The 18,145-nt window shown below is 36.2% G+C and overlaps 2 protein-coding genes and 1 long non-coding RNA gene across 7 annotated transcripts in view; 2 read left to right on the top strand and 1 right to left on the bottom strand.

The window, feature by feature from the left end:
• The window catches only part of LOC306988988, a 241,940-nt gene that overhangs the window by 34,307 nt on the left and 189,488 nt on the right, over positions 1 to 18,145 (top strand). The window lies entirely within an intron of this gene.
• LOC306988961 (uncharacterized protein) overlaps positions 1 to 18,145 on the bottom strand; it is a 220,421-nt gene that overhangs the window by 41,529 nt on the left and 160,747 nt on the right. The gene's annotated exons all lie outside the window — the stretch shown is intronic.
• LOC306988951 (muscle M-line assembly protein unc-89-like) overlaps positions 1 to 18,145 on the top strand; it is a 53,097-nt gene that overhangs the window by 5,053 nt on the left and 29,899 nt on the right. For 4 of the 5 annotated variants that reach the window (XM_079594185.1, XM_079594186.1, XM_079594184.1 and 1 more), the window contains 2 exons: positions 11,812 to 12,126; positions 15,082 to 15,399. In XM_079594185.1, the coding sequence (XP_079450311.1) occupies positions 11,812 to 12,126; positions 15,082 to 15,399 (633 nt within the window). Of the gene's footprint in view, positions 1 to 11,811; positions 12,127 to 15,081; positions 15,400 to 16,758; positions 16,882 to 18,145 lie in introns of all 5 variants that reach the window. The other variant, XM_079594183.1, reaches the window with a different exon arrangement.

The following is an 18,145-nucleotide window of genomic DNA, read 5'->3' as shown; positions in this document are numbered from 1 at the left end:
TTCATAACTCAAAAGCAAGAGCAGCAAATCTAAAGATTTTAAAGAGTCAAAGATGTTCAGCATCTCTGACTTCTAGACCTGTAGCATTATTAACTCTGTTTAAATCTGCTTGTGTTTCTTCTCCTGATGTGTTTGTTACTGTGACAGATGCTGTGGAGTCAGTATTAGTGACTGAGGGAGAGACTGTCACTCTACACACTGGTGTTACTGGTATACAGAGAGATGATCAGATACAGTGGAAGTTTGGAGGCGTCCTCATTGCTGATTTAACCTCTTAACAGTCGCCCCCACTAGTTGAGCTTAAACCCAAACCTGACGTACACGCACTAAAACAGTCACAGTTCCTGAACCCTCTGGACTACACACAGCAAAATCCCCAGTGTTAAATTAACACTGCTCAGTGTTTATATGAGTCCACACTCAGAGAGTCTTCAATAATGCTCAATCATAACTCAATTAATCACTTAATTATCTCATTAACTTTAACACTGCTTCAGTGTTCATTTAACACTATCTGAGTGTGGACTCATATAAACACTGAGCAGTGTTAATTTAACACTGGGGATTTTGCTGTGCAGGCATAACTGATGGGTCTTTAGAAAGATGATAAATGTGGCTTTGTCATTAAGGTAAAATAATCTGTTATATTATTATAGACTAAAAGTGAGAGAGGGTTAAATATTTTCTAAAGTAATTATCAATTTATTTAAATAAAATATATTTAAAAATAAATATATGAAACTGTGCTATGAACAACTCAAAAATCAATCAAATCAAAGTCACAAGTCTGAATAAGTTATCATTTAAATTTGATTGTAAAGCCACTAAAAATAAGGTTCATGAAACATTTTCTTCTTATAGAAGGTAAATATTGAAAAATGTCACTTGGCCAAAATGGCAACGGGTAATTAATGTGAGATGAAAAACAATATGAAATTATTTACAACTGAGCATAATTGTTGTATCTGTAAATTATAAACATTTAAATAGTTGAACTTTGTCTGAAACAGTCGTGTGTTGACAGTACGGAGTTAAACGTTACCAACATGACTGGAGTTTTATGTTGGCCGTGCTTTAGTTCATCATTCCCGCTTTTCCGTCGTCAGTTATTTTGTCAGTTAACGGTACACCCACATTTAATTTAAAAAAAATGTTTTGTCATCTACTCTCCATATGTTGACACTTTTACATTATGACAGATATACAGCAAACTGCCCATCCGGTCTTCTCTCTGTCTACTAACATCCAGTATCTCTCTCTCCACTTCACACATCTCTTTACTCTGCTTTTTTTCTTACTCATATTCTGTAATATACCGCAACTTATTTATCCAATCATCTGACTTTAGTCTGTACACATTTACACTGTACCCAGTGCAGAACTCTTCCCTAAGCAATATATCTGTCAATATATATATCTATATGCCTCCAGTCTGCAAACATTTACATATTTGGCTCTGTATCAATCTTTTAAACTTTTAGTAGTTCTATAAGTGTTGAACAATTAAGATCGTAGCAAATCAATTTATTCTGTTGGCTGACAGCATGTATAGGGAATGTAGTGAAGCTTCTCATCTCCTTATCAAATATCTATCTTGCCTAATGTGTTTGTTTGAGCATCCAGATCAGTCTGATATAGCAACATTGGCTCAACTAATGGAGGGATTTTGGGGCGGGACAATCAGTTTTGCAAGACCAAAGGGACAAGAAAGACCCTGTGTCCAAATAAATCTACTTCCCTACTATATAGCATGTGAAAAACAGCACATTGTGCAAATCAATGTCCAAATACACAGTATTCATTTAGCAATAGCCTAAAAATACCTGGATGACCCAGTACTTCCAACAAGATTATAGAATTCACAATAGATGAACACTTTACTATCCCATAAGGTTAGGGGACATTTTTTGTAGATATCAGGGAACAGGGACACAATTGCCATCATAGGTCATATGAAAATACTAACATGGCAGATGTAGTGTGTCTAAATTGTATTCAAAGTACACACATGCATGCTTTTCAGAACATGCATATTTTAACATTCAAGAAGCCAGTTCTTCATAAACTGTTGTACCTGCTCTGACTGTACATGATTTCAGACAACTCTAGTCAGCGGCAGACACAGGGATCGTTCAGGAAACTTTTTTTTAATACAGTCATTATTTTCTCAGTTCTGTTTGGTAATGCTAGTGACGCATAAATTACAGAATGCACATTTGTTAGGAATACAAATATTAAGATTCCTAAATAGAAACTTCTATTGAACACCTGCACGAGTCTGACTGAGGAATACAAACTATCCTTAAAATCTCTGTAATCATCTCATATTTTTTCTTCCATCAAAACTTTGGCTGTCTGTGTGCTGTGAATTTTGTTATTTGGACATCCCAACAGCCGGTGGCGCTGTTACAATGTTTTCAATGACTGACCAATCAGAGCAGCTTAGATAAAGCAGATGCGATAAAGCAGATTCCAAGTGCGCTGAACTGTGTAGAATCTCATATGGTCCAGCGCATTTGGATCGGCGTTTCGTTGATCGACTGATAGAGACTGTTTTTCAAAGATGGCTTCTGCTTGTATACGTGAAGATGACTGTATGTACAAAATATCTTCTTATTAAACTGTCTGGACACTGTCAAAGTTCTCAATGCTTCGGTTTGAAGGTAGGGACCCTCATTATGCTACCGTGTTAGTGTGGGGCTATTTTGAGAAATCGTCGATTAAAAGTGTATAGACGCTTATAAATAATAAATATACAACATATGAATATTAATATCATTATTTTACCAACTTATAGTGGTTAAAATGTATGTATTTTATATTAGAAATGACTCCTCTTATCTGTCCGAAACACAGTGAGTAAAAAAATTCAGCCGTCCGGAACACCGTGGCCGTTTCTCAATACCAAGTACGCAAACTTCGGACTTGCGTCCTTGGTAGTTCAGACTTGCCAAATTCGACTTAGGAGAACGAACTCCCGAGGACGAGAGGACGCAAGTCCGGTTATTCTGCAAATGAGACAGCGGCGTTCTTGATCGCGTCACTCAGCACGCTCTGGCTACTCCGGTTATCTCTTTATGTATATTTTAGGCAACAATAAAACGAAATATGGTATAAAACAACACTCTGCCTCTTTTCATAAAAATAAAAAAATCTTAAACACATTAAATGGCCACACAAATGTGGTTCAAGCAACGTGTACATTGATTATCTTCACTGCATACATTTATAACAACACGAAATATAAAATGCAACCCTGCTTCTTTTTGTTTTCATTTTAAAAATATGTAACATTATTGAACATTAAAACTGACATTTAAAAAACAGAGACGGGGTTGTGTCATTTTATTTTATTATACATGTACAGTGAAGAGAATGTATAATAAAATGAATATAAAAAATATTATATATATTTTAAAATATAGGCCTATAGCTTAAAATAAAATTACACAACCCTGACTCTTTTTGTTAAATGTCAGTTTCAATGATCTGATATCCAGTATAAAAGTATAAGTAAATAAAAATACATAAAGCAAACAATTCAGTCAAACATAAGTCAGCTTAAAATAGCCTATAGCTCAAGTTAAATAGCCTAAATATATAAAATTATGAAACTTCACTTTGCCCTCAGCCAAAACGATTTGCCATGGAACAAATTATAGATTAATGAGACCAAAGATCGCCCGTTAGATATACACAAGACGAATTATATCTCATGTTTAACCACTAGACTAGAGACACCAGAGCCAGCGGCAAACATCAGAAGCACTAGCCGAGGAAAAGCTGTTCTAGTCGGGGTTAATGAGCGCTGATCGCCTGGATCTCACAACTCCGACAACGTCAGATACATTTTTCAAATGGGCGCTATCTTTATAAATAAACCACAGATTTGAGCTTTAAACAACTACATTCTCGACTGAAACACTCTTAGAATTACATTTCATGACACGATAACAGTAGTATTTTGATATTACGCGGGTTTTCTCCTCTGCCATTGACGCTTGCTGGTGGGACGAGATGCATTCTGGGATACCTGTCAGTCTCAAGTTCGCACAAGTCACCTCTACATGCATCCTCGGTAAAAGGGGCGGATCAAGAACACATCCGGGGATTTGAACTGGACTTGGCTAGATGTGAACTTTTGAATTGGGACAGTACTTGGGCAGCGACGGATAACGTTTCACAAGTCCACAAGAACACAAGTACAGACAAGAACGCATATTGAGAAACGGCCCGTGAGTCCTCACTGTAATCTGGACACTGCGTCTCCCGGCAGTTTTTTCAAGATTTCTCCAAAATGATTTGTCCAAAAATGTGTCAATCAAATTTGGGAACGTGTAGAAGGCATGTCCCCAGAGACAGACGAGCCAATCAGGTTTATCTTTCCGCGGATTGAAATCTTACGGGACTTTTTAGTGTGCAAAGTGTCCGGAATACAGTGAGTCTACGTTACCAGCTGCTTTGACGCGATTATCAGTTTAACTGACTCTTAACGTGTGCAATATCTCACGACCTCCCGAGTGTCCGAACTCGCACCGTGTACGCCCGCCTTAAAGGAACACTCCGACTTTTTGGGGCTTTGGAGCTAGCATACTAATCCAAATAAGTGACAAAATAACGCAAACATTTTCCTATTTACATGTTGTGATTTGTATAGTCAGAGTGTACAAAAAACAAAGTCACATGAGACACAGACATATTTTAACCGTATAAATACTGGGAACTATATTCTCTGAAGGCGAAGCACTGCTACTTGGGCGGAGTGATAATCGCAGCACCTGAGACGCGCCGTGGTGAGGAGCAGAGAGTTCGTTCAGAGCGCGTCTCAGGTGCTGCGGTTATCACTCCGCCCAAGTAGCAGTGCTTCGCCTTCAGAGAATATAGTTCCCAGTATTTATACAAAATATGTCTGTGTCTCATGTGACTTTGTTTTTTGTACACTCTGTGACTATACAAATCACAACATGTAAATAGGAAAATGTTTGCGTTATTTTGTCACTTATTTGGATTAGTATGCTAGCTGCAACCATTTACATCCAGTCTTTGTGCTAAGCTAGGCTAGCGGTGGGTGCGTCAAACAGACTTATAGCACGCACGGAGATGAAAAAGGTATGGACTTATCTAACTCTGGGGGATAAGTGGAATAGGCTAAAGTCCCAAAAAGTCGGAGTGTTCCTTTAAGTCGAACTTGGAAAGTCTGAACTACCAAGGACGCAAGTCCGAAGTTTGCGTACTTGGTATTGAGAAACGGCCATAGTAAACTCAATAGCGGAATAGCGGAAACTTACGTTGCCAAGCAGCGGACACAGCAAACCGTTTCATAATAAAAGTCCTTCTTGTATCTTATATAGGGAATTTAGAACAGGTGTACAAATATCTCCAGTAAGACAAATATCATTCTCATATTTGAATGTTACTCAATATAATTCGTCCTTCTGAGCCATGAAGTGACAATCATGTAAATGTAAAACATATTGTGAAAAGATTGGTAACACAAAGCTTTGTAGAGTAAACGGTGAAGAGCTTTTTATTTATTTATTTTATTTGTCATTTTATTTCATTGAATTTAAAAAATACAAAACTAGTATGTCCTCAAGACATTTAACAAACTCTGGCTCAATAACTACATAAAAATAATGAAAATAAATAAAAATGAAAGGGAATCACAAACAATAAATTAATTTCGCCCCTCTGACGTCATCATCTGATGTCACACGGAGAACAGTTGAAATTCGGCACAACACCGGCTACAATGTTCTTCCAAAAGCCGCTTGCTGTTTGGTTTTTAACCGTTAGAGCGCTAAAAGGTACATAGTGTACCTTTACAAATTTGCTTTAACGGAGTTGTTTATTAGGTACCAATTAAATACCAATGGAATTAATACATTAAAATTATTATTCTTTCAATGTAAAAAACGTCTCAGATAATTATAATACTGTTCTTATATTGTAGTGATGTGGCTCAATCGAGCATTTTGTAAACAGAGGCGTGTTTTGTGGGCGGAGTCTACCTGGTGGAAAAAAGTGACAGTTACAATAGAGAGCCTAAGTCCCTCCCCTTCCGGTCGACCACCATGGGACCTTATTTCGGAAAAATATTGTATGGTAGTCAATGGCGAGAGACAACAAATATTTTGATCTCGTTTGAATTGTGCCCTGATTTACACATATGATGTTTGTCAATTTAAAAGATACATTTTAAAGTCAAGAAAGTCGCAGTTTGATGTAAAACTGCTGAGGTATAAGACTGTGAAAATACGTAATTACAAAGACTACAAACCCAGAAGGCGCACATGCGACGTCATACCTTTTCTCGCAATGAATGAAGCTAACTTTACTGAAGCTAACGTCTGTCATTTTTTCTATAGTCTTACATTATAATCGTAACGTTACGCCGTCATGCCTGACTCGTGTTTTGAGCCAGAATACACACATACGAGCAACGGATCTTGTGACGTAGGCTACATAGTGCGAGACGAGAGATGTAGTTCATCGAGCGATTTTCACATACAACTAAACGTTACTCTTCTGTTTTATGACAAACTGCGACTTTCTTGACTTTCATATTTACCTTTTAAATTGACAAACATCATATGTGTAGTTCAGGGGACAGTTCAGACGGAATAAAAAGATAAGTTATCTCTCGCCATTGACTTCCATACATATTTTTTCCGAAATAAGGTCCCATGAGCCGGAAGCGGAGGGGCGGGACTTAGGCTCTCTATCTATGACTTGTTTCTGTCACGAAAAAAGGAGGAGGAAATTGTGACACAGAAACTCACAATTGTCAGAAAAAAATGTCAGTCAAAAAATCGAAAATATATATTTTTCTTTCTTTCTTTATATTTTTTTATTCTGTGGCAGGAACTGCTAACTAGTCTTAATGCCACTCGTCACCAATGGCTTGCTCTTTATCGCTATGGAGGTATTTTGTCAGTTCTAATGTATCAATGCCATCAGACTGCAATCAAAGCACAGTATAGCAATAAGTATGGCTATAAGTAATTGTAAATCATACAATATAAATACCATGATCACTAGATTTTATACAGGTGTTACTAAAATTATTTTGTTAATGGTGATCAGCAACCAAATATTGATAATGTGGAAGTTAATGCCTTTTGACTTGGCATGACTTCTTACTTTTTGCTGATAATACAAAGGCAGAGTACAGTACCTTTAAAATAGTGGTCAAAAGTCAAGTTTGAGCTCAATATTTTTTTATGTAGATAATTTTCATTACTTAAACATCTAATTGCCAGATTTCCAGTGTCCTAGCTATAATTAATTTGGCGGGACACCTAAAAATCTTTAAAGTCATTTTTCGCAGTTCCACACTCTAGCGAGTTAAAGGGTTAGTTCACCCAAAAATGAAAATAATGTCATTAATGACTCACCCTCATGTCGTTCTAAGCCCGTAAGACCTCCGTTCATCTTCGGAACACAGTTTAAGATATTTTAGATTTAGTCCAAGAGATTTCTGTCCCTCCATTGAAGCTGTATATACAGTATACTGTCCATGTCCATAAAGGTAATATAAACATCATCAAAGTAGTCCATGTGACATCAGTGGGTTAGTTAGAAGTTTTTGAAGCATCGAAAATACTTTTTGGTCCAAAAATAACACAAAATAAGACTATTCAGCATTGTATTCTCTCCCGGGTCTGTTGTGAATCCTTCACAGTTACGCTGATGGCGTAAGACGCTGATGACGTGTTATCTGGTGCGCCCGAGCTTCATTTATAGACTGAGGGAAACGCACACTGTAAAAGTGTCTCATCCGCGACATGCACATTTACGCACCATTAAAAAAAATGATATCCACGCAAACAATGTAGAATAGCTTGAATATAGCGTGCGTCTCCCTCAGACTGTAAACGAAGCTCGGGCGCACCAGATAACACGTCATCAGCGTCTTACGTCAGCAGCGTCACTGCGGAGTCCTGAACACAGATTGACAACAGACCCGGGAGGGAATACAATGCTGAATAAAGTCTTATTTTGTGTTATTTTTGGACCAAAAAGTATTTTCGATGCTTAAAAAACTTCTAACTAACCCACTGATGTCACATGGACTACTTTGATGATCTTTTTATTACCTTTATGGACATGGACAGTATACTGTATATACAGTTTCAATGGAGAGACAGAAAGCTCTCGGACTAAATCTAAAATATCTTAAACTGTGTTCTGAAGATGAACGGAGGTCTTACGGGCTTAGAACGACATGAGGGTGAGTCATTAATGACATTATTTTCATTTTTGGGTGAACTAACCCTTTAAGGTCTTTTGCACTTGTAGGGCAGTATTGGTCAAGGATTGATCTACTGTAAATTGCCAAAATTACATGGCCGGACCAGCAGCCATATCACCCTGTAGCCCAAGACTGGTTGCCCACTGAAGCTAAGCGGGGCTGAGCCTGGTTAGTACCTGGATGGGAGACCTCCTGAGAAAAACCAGGTTGCTGCTGGTAGAGGTGTTAGTGAGGCCAGCAGGGGGCGCTCACCCTGTGGTCTGTGTGGGTCCTAACACCCCAGTGTAGTGACGGGGACACTATACTGCCAAAAGAGCGCCGTCCTTCGGATGAGACGTTAAACCGAGGTCCTGACTCTCTGTGGTCATTAAAAATCCCAGGATGTCCTTCGAAAAAGAGTAGGGGTGTAACCCCGGCATCCTGGCCAAATTTGCCCCTTGGCCGCTGTCCATCATGGCCTTCTAATCATCCTCCTATATATACTAATTGGCTTCATCACTCTGTCTCCTCTCCACCAGTAAGCTGGTGTGTGGTGGGCGTTCTGGCGCAATATGGCTGCCGTCGCATCATCCAAGTGGATGCTGCACATTGGTGGTGGTTGAGGAGATTCCCCCCCTTCTATGTAAAGCGCTTTGAGGTCTCAGATAAAGCGCTATATAAATGTAACGAATTATTATTATTATTTATCTTCGTATTCCAAAAACTCTGGATCTATATGCAAGAAAAACTCAAAGCATATGATATTGATACAAATAAGTTTGTACCCATTTTCCTCCACTTGTTACCACCGTTTTTTTGCCACCATACAACTCTCTGAAATGGCCCCATAAATCGTCTTTTTTAAGGTTTCTTCACAGTTTTTAACATTTGATGGCACAGAACAGGGAAATGAGACACAGCTGGGACAAATGACCTCAATAATGACTAGGCTAATTAACAAGACAACAGGTGACAGGGATAACACTAAAACACATGGACTGCTGCGTTTACACTTGGCATTAGGGCTACGTTTACACGTGGACGGCTATTTTCATAAACGGACATTTCACCCCTCTTCGTTTTCAAAAATAACCCTGTGCACACGAACCCGTGTATATGCCGTCAAGACAGAGCATGCCAAACCTGTAGGTGGCAGTGTAACGAGATGCTCAAGCCCATGTTAGCCAATCAGAATCCCGAAAATAGTCACATACTGTGACGTCGACTGCCTAAAACTCCGTGTTTCTCAGTTTACATGCAAACGTGAAAACAGAGTTTTCCAAAATCTCCACTCTGGCCGGAGTTTTTAGAAAGAATCGTTTTCAGAGGAGAATTCTCCGTTTGCATGTAAATGAGGGGCACAACCGAAGGGAAATGTCTCCGTTTTTCAAAATAACCATGTACGTGTAAATGGGGTCTAGCCCTCTGGGGACTAAGTCCTTTTTGGTCTGTTTTCTCTATTTTTACATTTGGGCTTATAAACCATATGTAATGGAGATGGAACACCATGTGTTTGGTATCTATGGATTCAGAAGACCCTAAGCTAACATAAGCATGCATGTAATGTGTTTATAAAGGAAGTATGAGTGAAAAATGTACAATAATCGAGAGAATTTCAAAAACGAAAATTAGATTTTTGTCATTTATTACTGAAAATCACACCTCACACAACAATAGTGAACAGTTTTTGAACCAAACAAATATTTGTCAAACCCTTTGCTTGACAGACATTTGTAATTGTTCAATCAAATGTGTTAAGAACAATGAAATAAGGAACTTTTTTTACAAACAGTCCCAGGCGTGAAAAAGCTGTCTGCTTCGAACTAAATGAGAACTTGCCAAATAAAACATTTTTAAAACATTAGTTTATATTTTAATTAGGCTAAATCTAGTTTTTACAAATAATAACTTGCCTGACGGTTTATTTAGCAATCGGAGATATTTATAGTGCGCTCAGCTTGTAGAACCCTTCAGGTTCAAAAATAATTTTTTTTTTTCATGAAACAAAGGTAGGCATAGTTATTTTTGTATTACACATAAAACAATTAATCAACCGCACCGTGACATCAGCAGTGTCATTTTCAAAGCTGGAGTCCATTTCTTTTTGAACAATAAAGTCTCTGAGTGTATTTACTGCCAATTTCGTATTTTTTTATTATATTGATCTCATCTTTTTCGTCTTCTATTTGATTCAATTTTTTTAATCAAACATTTATTGGTTTTATTTTGTTATTGTGGCTTTTTACTACCTTATGAAGCTAAAAAATTAGCTTTTCCCTACTTATTTCAATACAGAAAAATATTTTGTCAGCACAGATTGTAAAAATTAGCTATCATTTATTTTTTCAAGCTACCTGAAATAAAATTAAACCTTTGTTTTTTTTTTCTTGATATTTTGTGACTTTTTCTAACAACTGCAACACAGTCTTTAACCAAGGTAACGTTAGCCATAATATGTTAACAAAGGCAGGCAATGCAAGTTGAGCACACTAATCATTAAATATTATCATTTTTCTACATATACATACTACATTCACATGTCAGTGTATTATATACATATTGTAAATCAATGCATTTATTGACTACAAATTACCAAAAATCACAGTTCTGCTCTCATAACTCCATCGATTTGAATTGGCGCCGAAGCACTTCCTGGAGCTATCCGCCGTCTACGCGAATCACGTGACGACCAAGCATTTGGAACTTCCGTTGTCGCAACTCAACCTACGTCATCAGAAATTTTCCATTCCAGGCCGGATATAACTTTTCAGACTTTGATTAAAGATAACTTCGGCAAACAATTGTTTTCTGTGTATTAACTTACGGATTAATTGTTCACCACAAGACTAGTAATATCCGCTAACAAAGTAAATAGGGTCAATTTTGATTTCATGCCGACTTTAACATGCGATCACTATGATCCGATCAAGCAGATCGGATCATTAGCCAATCAGGACACTGTGCGTTTACATTTGTTCATATTAAGTAGCCTCTGTATCTGGATAACCGATTGGATTTCTGTTTCCTGCATAATATTTAAATTAGGTCTGTAGCACGACACCAATAAGAGTAAAGATTATACAAATTAAGCAATGTCCCAATTGCTTTCACTCCCTCACTATAGCCTATACTTTCCTGTGCAATCTCCATCCTTAAATCAAATTATGTTTTTTGAATGAAGGAATATTTCCAGAGTTGATGGTTTAAGGTTATAGCATGCAATGACTATATTAACAGAAATTGGAGATTAATAAATCAATATTTGCTGCTGAGGCGCTGTGGAGAACAGAGAGCTTGTGAGAGGAGGAGAGAATTTTCTCCACTTGTGTTCGTTTATTTGGAATGACAGAGGAAGACGTTATCCAAACATATTGTTTGCTGTGCCATGATATTTTTAATTTGCTGCTCCTGTGTTTTTAGTAGATCTCTCTTGTTTGCGACTCTATGTAAATTAGTGCTGCTCTTGGTAGATTGTGTTGTAGTAGATCAATCGCAGAACACTTAACTGTGTGATTTAAAAAAAATATTATTCATATGTGTAATCATATGTTCTTCATATGTGTTTGTTGCTGTGACAGGTAAAATGACGACAGTATCGGTGAAGGAGGGAGAATCTATTACTCTAGACACTGGTCTTGTTGAAATAAAGGGATATGATCTGATAATGTGGAAGTTTAAAAACCAGCTCATTGCTGAAATCAATAAAGTGACCAATAACTTCTTAAAACATGACACCAGTGACGAGATATTCAACGGCAGACTGCAGCTGCATTCTCAAATTGTATCTCTCATCATCAGTAACTCCAGAATCTCAGACTCTGGAGATTATCATCTGAACATGATCAGCAGCACACACACCGTTCAGAGGAACATCAGTGTTACTGTCAGTGGTGGTGAGTAGATCAAATCTTAGTATCAATATCTTATTTACATCTGTGTTCTGTGAACAATTTAGATATGAAATCAACATATTTAAACACTTCTAACTGATGAAGGACATCTAATAAACAAAACATGTTAAACAAGAAATTAGAAATTTGTTTAGAGGAAATTTACATTATTTCACATTTTGTCTCATGGAACCTTAGATTAGTGTTTCAAATATTTGTCATTAGAGAAACAGGTATTAAATATTTCAGTGAGAACAGAATCTGTCACAGAAAAGAGTTAGTGTTTATTTTATTTTTTTATGTTGGCATGTATGATTCTCTCTGAATCAGCTTACTATTACCAATAAATATAGGGTAGATTTGCTGGTTCATGCTGTAGGTGATGCTTTTTTGTCTGTTACCACACTTTGCTTTTTTCATTGACATAAGTAATTGCAGTTATAGATCAGAGACATTCACAGTAATGTCTGTCTATCATTACAGTATCAGATCTTCACTCAGGTTATATAGCGCTGATGTTTATAGTGTGTGTTATAGATCAGACACATTCACACTAATGTCTGTCTTTATCATTACAGTATCAGATCTTCACTCAGGTTATATAGTGCTGATGTTTATAGTGTGTGTTATAGATCAGACACATTCACACTAATGTCTGTCTTTATCATTACAGTATCAGATCTACACTCAGGTTATATAGTGCTGATGTTAGTGTGTGTTATAGATCAGACACATTCACACTAATGTCTGTCTTTATCATTACAGTATCAGATCTAGACTCAGGTTATATAGTGCTGATGTTTATAGTGTGTGTTATAGATCAGACACATTCACACTAATGTCTGTCTATCATTACAGTATCAGATCTACACTCAGGTTATATAGTGCTGATGTTTATAGTGTGTGTTATAGATCAGACACATTCACAGTAATGTCTGTCTATCATTACAGTATCAGATCTACACTCAGGTTATATAGTGCTGATGTTAGTGTGTGTTATAGATCAGACACATTCACACTAATGTCTGTCTATCATTACAGTATCAGATCTACACTCAGGTTATATAGTGCTGATGTTTATAGTGTGTGTTATAGATCAGACACATTCACAGTAATGTCTGTCTTTATCATTACAGTATCAGATCTTCACTCAGGTTATATAGTGCTGATGTTAGTGTGTGTTATAGATCAGACACATTCACAGTAATGTCTGTCTTTATCATTACAGTATCAGATCTTCACTCAGGTTATATAGCGCTGATGTTTATGTGTATTACAGATCAGACACATTCACAGTAATGTCTGTCTTTATCATTACAGTATCAGATCTTCACTCAGGTTATATAGTGCTGATGTTAGTGTGTGTTATAGATCAGACACATTCACACTAATGTCTGTCTTTATCATTACAGTATCAGATCTAGACTCAGGTTATATAGCGCTGATGTTTATGTGTATTACAGATCAGAGACATTCACAGTAATGTCTGTCTTTATCATTACAGTATCAGATCTTCACTCAGGTTATATAGTGCTGATGTTAGTGTGTGTTATAGATCAGACACATTCACACTAATGTCTGTCTTTATCATTACAGTATCAGATCTACACTCAGGTTATATAGTGCTGATGTTTATAGTGTGTGTTATAGATCAGACACATTCACACTAATGTCTGTCTTTATCATTACAGTATCAGATCTACACTCAGGTTATATAGTGCTGATGTTAGTGTGTGTTATAGATCAGACACATTCACACTAATGTCTGTCTTTATCATTACAGTATCAGATCTACACACAGGTTATATAGTGCTGATGTTTATAGTGTGTGTTATAGATCAGACACATTCACACTAATGTCTGTCTTTATCATTACAGTATCAGATTTACACTCAGGTTATATAGCGCTGATGTTAGTGTGTGTTATAGATCAGACACATTCACACTAATGTCTGTCTTTATCATTACAGTATCAGATCTAGACTCAGGTTATATAGCGCTGATGTTTATGTGTATTACAGATCAGAGACATTCACAGTAATGTCTGTCTTTATCGTTACAGTATCAGATCTTCACTCAGGTTATATAGCGCTGATGTTAGTGTGTGTTATAGATCAGACACATTCACACTAATGTCTGTCTTTATCATTACAGTATCAGATCTACACTCAGGTTATATAGTGCTGATGTTTATAGTGTGTGTTATAGATCAGACACATTCACACTAATGTCTGTCTTTATCATTACAGATTCAGATCTACACTCAGGTTATATAGTGCTGATGTTTATAGTGTGTGTTATAGATCAGACACATTCACACTAATGTCTGTCTTTATCATTACAGATTCAGATCTTCACTCAGGTTATATAGTGCTGATGTTTATAGTGTGTGTTATAGATCAGACACATTCACACTAACACAGTGCTTCCAGGCTGCACTTTTAATTTTACTAATTTATTTTGTGTGTTTGTGTGTTTTGTTTGAGTGTTGCATGTTATCTTCCACATACGGTCATCATTTTTACAATTTGTGTTTTATGTTGAAATCACGAGTCACGTCATGTTTAGTTTTCAGGAGACACAACACTGATGTAAGTGTGAAATGGATGTAGGCTACATTTAAAACAATATCCTCACATGAGGCTAGTGTAAAAAAATGTAAATTGTGTTTTTATGGTTGAACTGGGTATTGGGGAAATTAACTTTTCAGAGTCGGCAAAAGCCAGTTTCAAACTATATCTAGAAAACTAGGCTAAGTAACAGCAGAGTCACAGCACAGCAGTGCCAGACTCAGTTCTGGATTCTCCATCTGTGTTTCAGCCACACACACAGAGCACTTCAGTACAATAATGAAAAACACTGTGTATCAGGGTAAATTCACTGTAACATTTGCTGCACTGCAAAAAATGAAAGGATTGATCAAGAATTAACATCTTTTATTTATTTTCCCCCCATCAGGTGTTTTTGCTGTTGATGTGAAAGTGTCACTGTCAGTGATGGAGGGAGATTCTGTCACTCTAAAACATCACACTGTAATACCAGAAGATGCTTCAGCTGAGTGGTGGTTTGGTGATAAAACCATAGCTATAAAAGAAACAGGAGGCTTCTCCACATCTGATGGTGATAAAGTGGGATTCAAAGACAGACTGAATGTGGACAAACATAATGGATCTCTGACCATCACAAACATCAGAACTAAAGATACTGGAGACTATAAACTACAGATCTCGGGCAAAGAAAAGACAGAACCTGAAATATTCAGTGTTACTGTCCGCGGTGAGTAACTCAAGTCTTGCAATCTGATAACTGCAATTTTCTGAGAAAAGTTTAGATGATGTGGAATAATCAGAGGTTTACTCTTCAAAACCGGTTGTTGTTTTTGTCAATTAAAAAAATGCAGCTATGAGTGTAAGTTAAGAGAATAGTGTGTAAAAAGTGAAATATGTGTTAAGGAAATATTATCTATTGACAGAATTATAACATTGATGCTTCAGAGATTTACAGAACAGATGAATAGAATTATTTTCACAACTTTATGAAGAAGAAACAAGAGGCATATAAATGACCATATAAAGTTTGTGTTAAATCATGTTTTGTTGAATCTAATCATGTCTCTCTTTTATTCATTTATTTAATCTTCCTGTATCCACATGATATAAAGTTTATGGTGAACAACAGCAACAAAGCTCACAGAGCTTAGAGTTATTGTTATAGGGAGACACTGCTTATTAATATTTAATGCAGTGTTTTATGAGACACATTAATAAGACTGATGTTGGATAAAGCTCCACAATGAATATATTTGATCTGAGATCTTAAGAACACGTTGAAGAACGCTGTCTGTAAAGTCACATGATCAATGACACTCATTTACTCTTATTTATTATTATTGCCCTTTATTTAACCAGATACAATTTTCTGAGATTAAGAATCTCTTTAACAGAAGTGACCTGGCCAAGATGAGCAGAACAACATTATCAAAAAGAAAAGAATCGCCACAACATATCATCAAAACAATTAAAATATTTACAAATTGTTTATTCTTGTAACCGCTCACTCACTAAGCAAATATCCAAAGATGTTCATTGACACCAGGGTCTGCAAATTCAGGTCATTTTGTAAAAAGTTCTGTCACTTCTTACATTTGATTATTGACCTAGAAATATTTATAAAAAAAAAACATTGTTTATTTCCTGTCATAATAATAATTATTAATAATAATATTAATAATAATTTAAGTTTGGGATCAATATAAGGAGTCATTCAGAAAGATACAAACAGTTTCAATAGCCAGAGGGAAGAAAGGAAGAAGCTTTACAGTGATAAAAGTCGGAAAAACAACAGAGTATAAATATATGCAAAAACAAAACAATTAGCTTACGAATTTAAACTGCAACTACTAAATAATTATCAAACTTCATAACTCAAAAAATAACAATAAAGGTCAACAACTCTCATGTCAATTCAACATTCAACAAAAAGAGAGAGAAAAAATAAACCAAGAGCAGCAAATCTAAAGATTTTAAAGAGTCAAAGATGTTCAGCATCTCTGACTTCTAGACCTGTAGCATCATTAACTTGATCTGTTTAAATCTGCTTGTGTTTCTTCTCCTGATGTGTTTGTTACTGTGACAGATGCTGTGGAGTCAGTATTAGTGACTGAGGGAGAGACTGTCACTCTACACACTGGTGTTACTGGTATACAGAGAGATGATCAGATACAGTGGAAGTTTGGAGGCGTCCCCATTGCTGACTTAACCTTTTAACAGTCGCCCCCACTAGTTAAGCTCGAACCCAAACCTGACATATACAGACTAAAACAGTCACAGTTCATGAACCCTCTGGACTACAGGCATAACTGATGAATCTTTAGAAAGATGATAAATGTGGCTTTGTCATTAAGGTAAAATAATATGTTATATTATTATAGACTAAAAGTGAGAGAGGGTTAAATATTTTGTAAAGTAATTATCCATTTATTTAAATAAAATATATTTAAAAATAAATATATGAAACTGTGCTATGAACAACTCAAAAATCAAGCAATTCAAAGCCACAAGTCTGAATAAGTTATCATTTAAATTTGATTGTAAAGCCACTGAAAATAAGGTTCATGAAACATTTTCTTCTTAGAATATTGAATAATGGCACTTGTGACACGAAAATGGCAACTCGTAATTGATTTGAGATGAAAACAATATGAAATTATTTACAACTAGGCTAATTTTTGTATCTGTAAATTATAAACATTTAAATAGTTCAACTTTGTCTAAAACAATCATGCGTTGACAGTACAGCAGTAAAAGTTCTAATCATGACTGGAGTTTTATGGTAGTGATTTAGTTCATCATTTCCGCTTTTCCGTCGTCAGTTATTTCTCAGACGTTACACACACATTTTAAAACTGTTTTTTATTAGGCCACCTCTTCATATGTTGACACTTTTACATTATGACAGATATACAGCAAACTGTCCATCCTGTCATCTCTCTGTCTCTACTGCTGACATCCAGCATCTCTCTCCATTTCTGACATCTCTTTACTCTGCCTCATATTCTGTAATATACCGCAACTTATTTATCCAATCATCTGACTGTCTGTACACATTTACACTATACCCAGTGCAGAACTCTCCACTAAGCAATATATCTCTGTCTTTCTCCAGTCTGAAAACATTTGTCTTTGGCTCTGTATCAATCTTTTACATTTTAAGTAGCCTAGTTGTATATTTGTTAATCAATAGAGACTGTAGCAAAAAAAAAATAACAATAAAAAAATAATTATGTTATGCATGTGCACAACATGTAGTGTAGCAGTAGTACAGCACACTTCTCATTCTAGCATTCTCATCTTTTTATCATATAACTTGCTTAATCTGTTTGTTTGAGTAACCAGATCAGTCTGATATAGTGACATATATCCATTACCAAACGAGTGAGTTAGGGGCAGGACAATCAGTTTTGCAAGAGCAGGGTGGCAAGACAGTTACTGTGTAAAATTAAATCTTAAATCTAAAAAAAAAC

This window comes from Phoxinus phoxinus (genome assembly GCF_949152265.1).
Source record: "Phoxinus phoxinus genome assembly, chromosome: 20".
Taxonomy (NCBI): Eukaryota; Metazoa; Chordata; class Actinopteri; order Cypriniformes; family Leuciscidae; genus Phoxinus; species Phoxinus phoxinus.
This window is presented reverse-complemented; position numbering and strand designations above follow the sequence as displayed.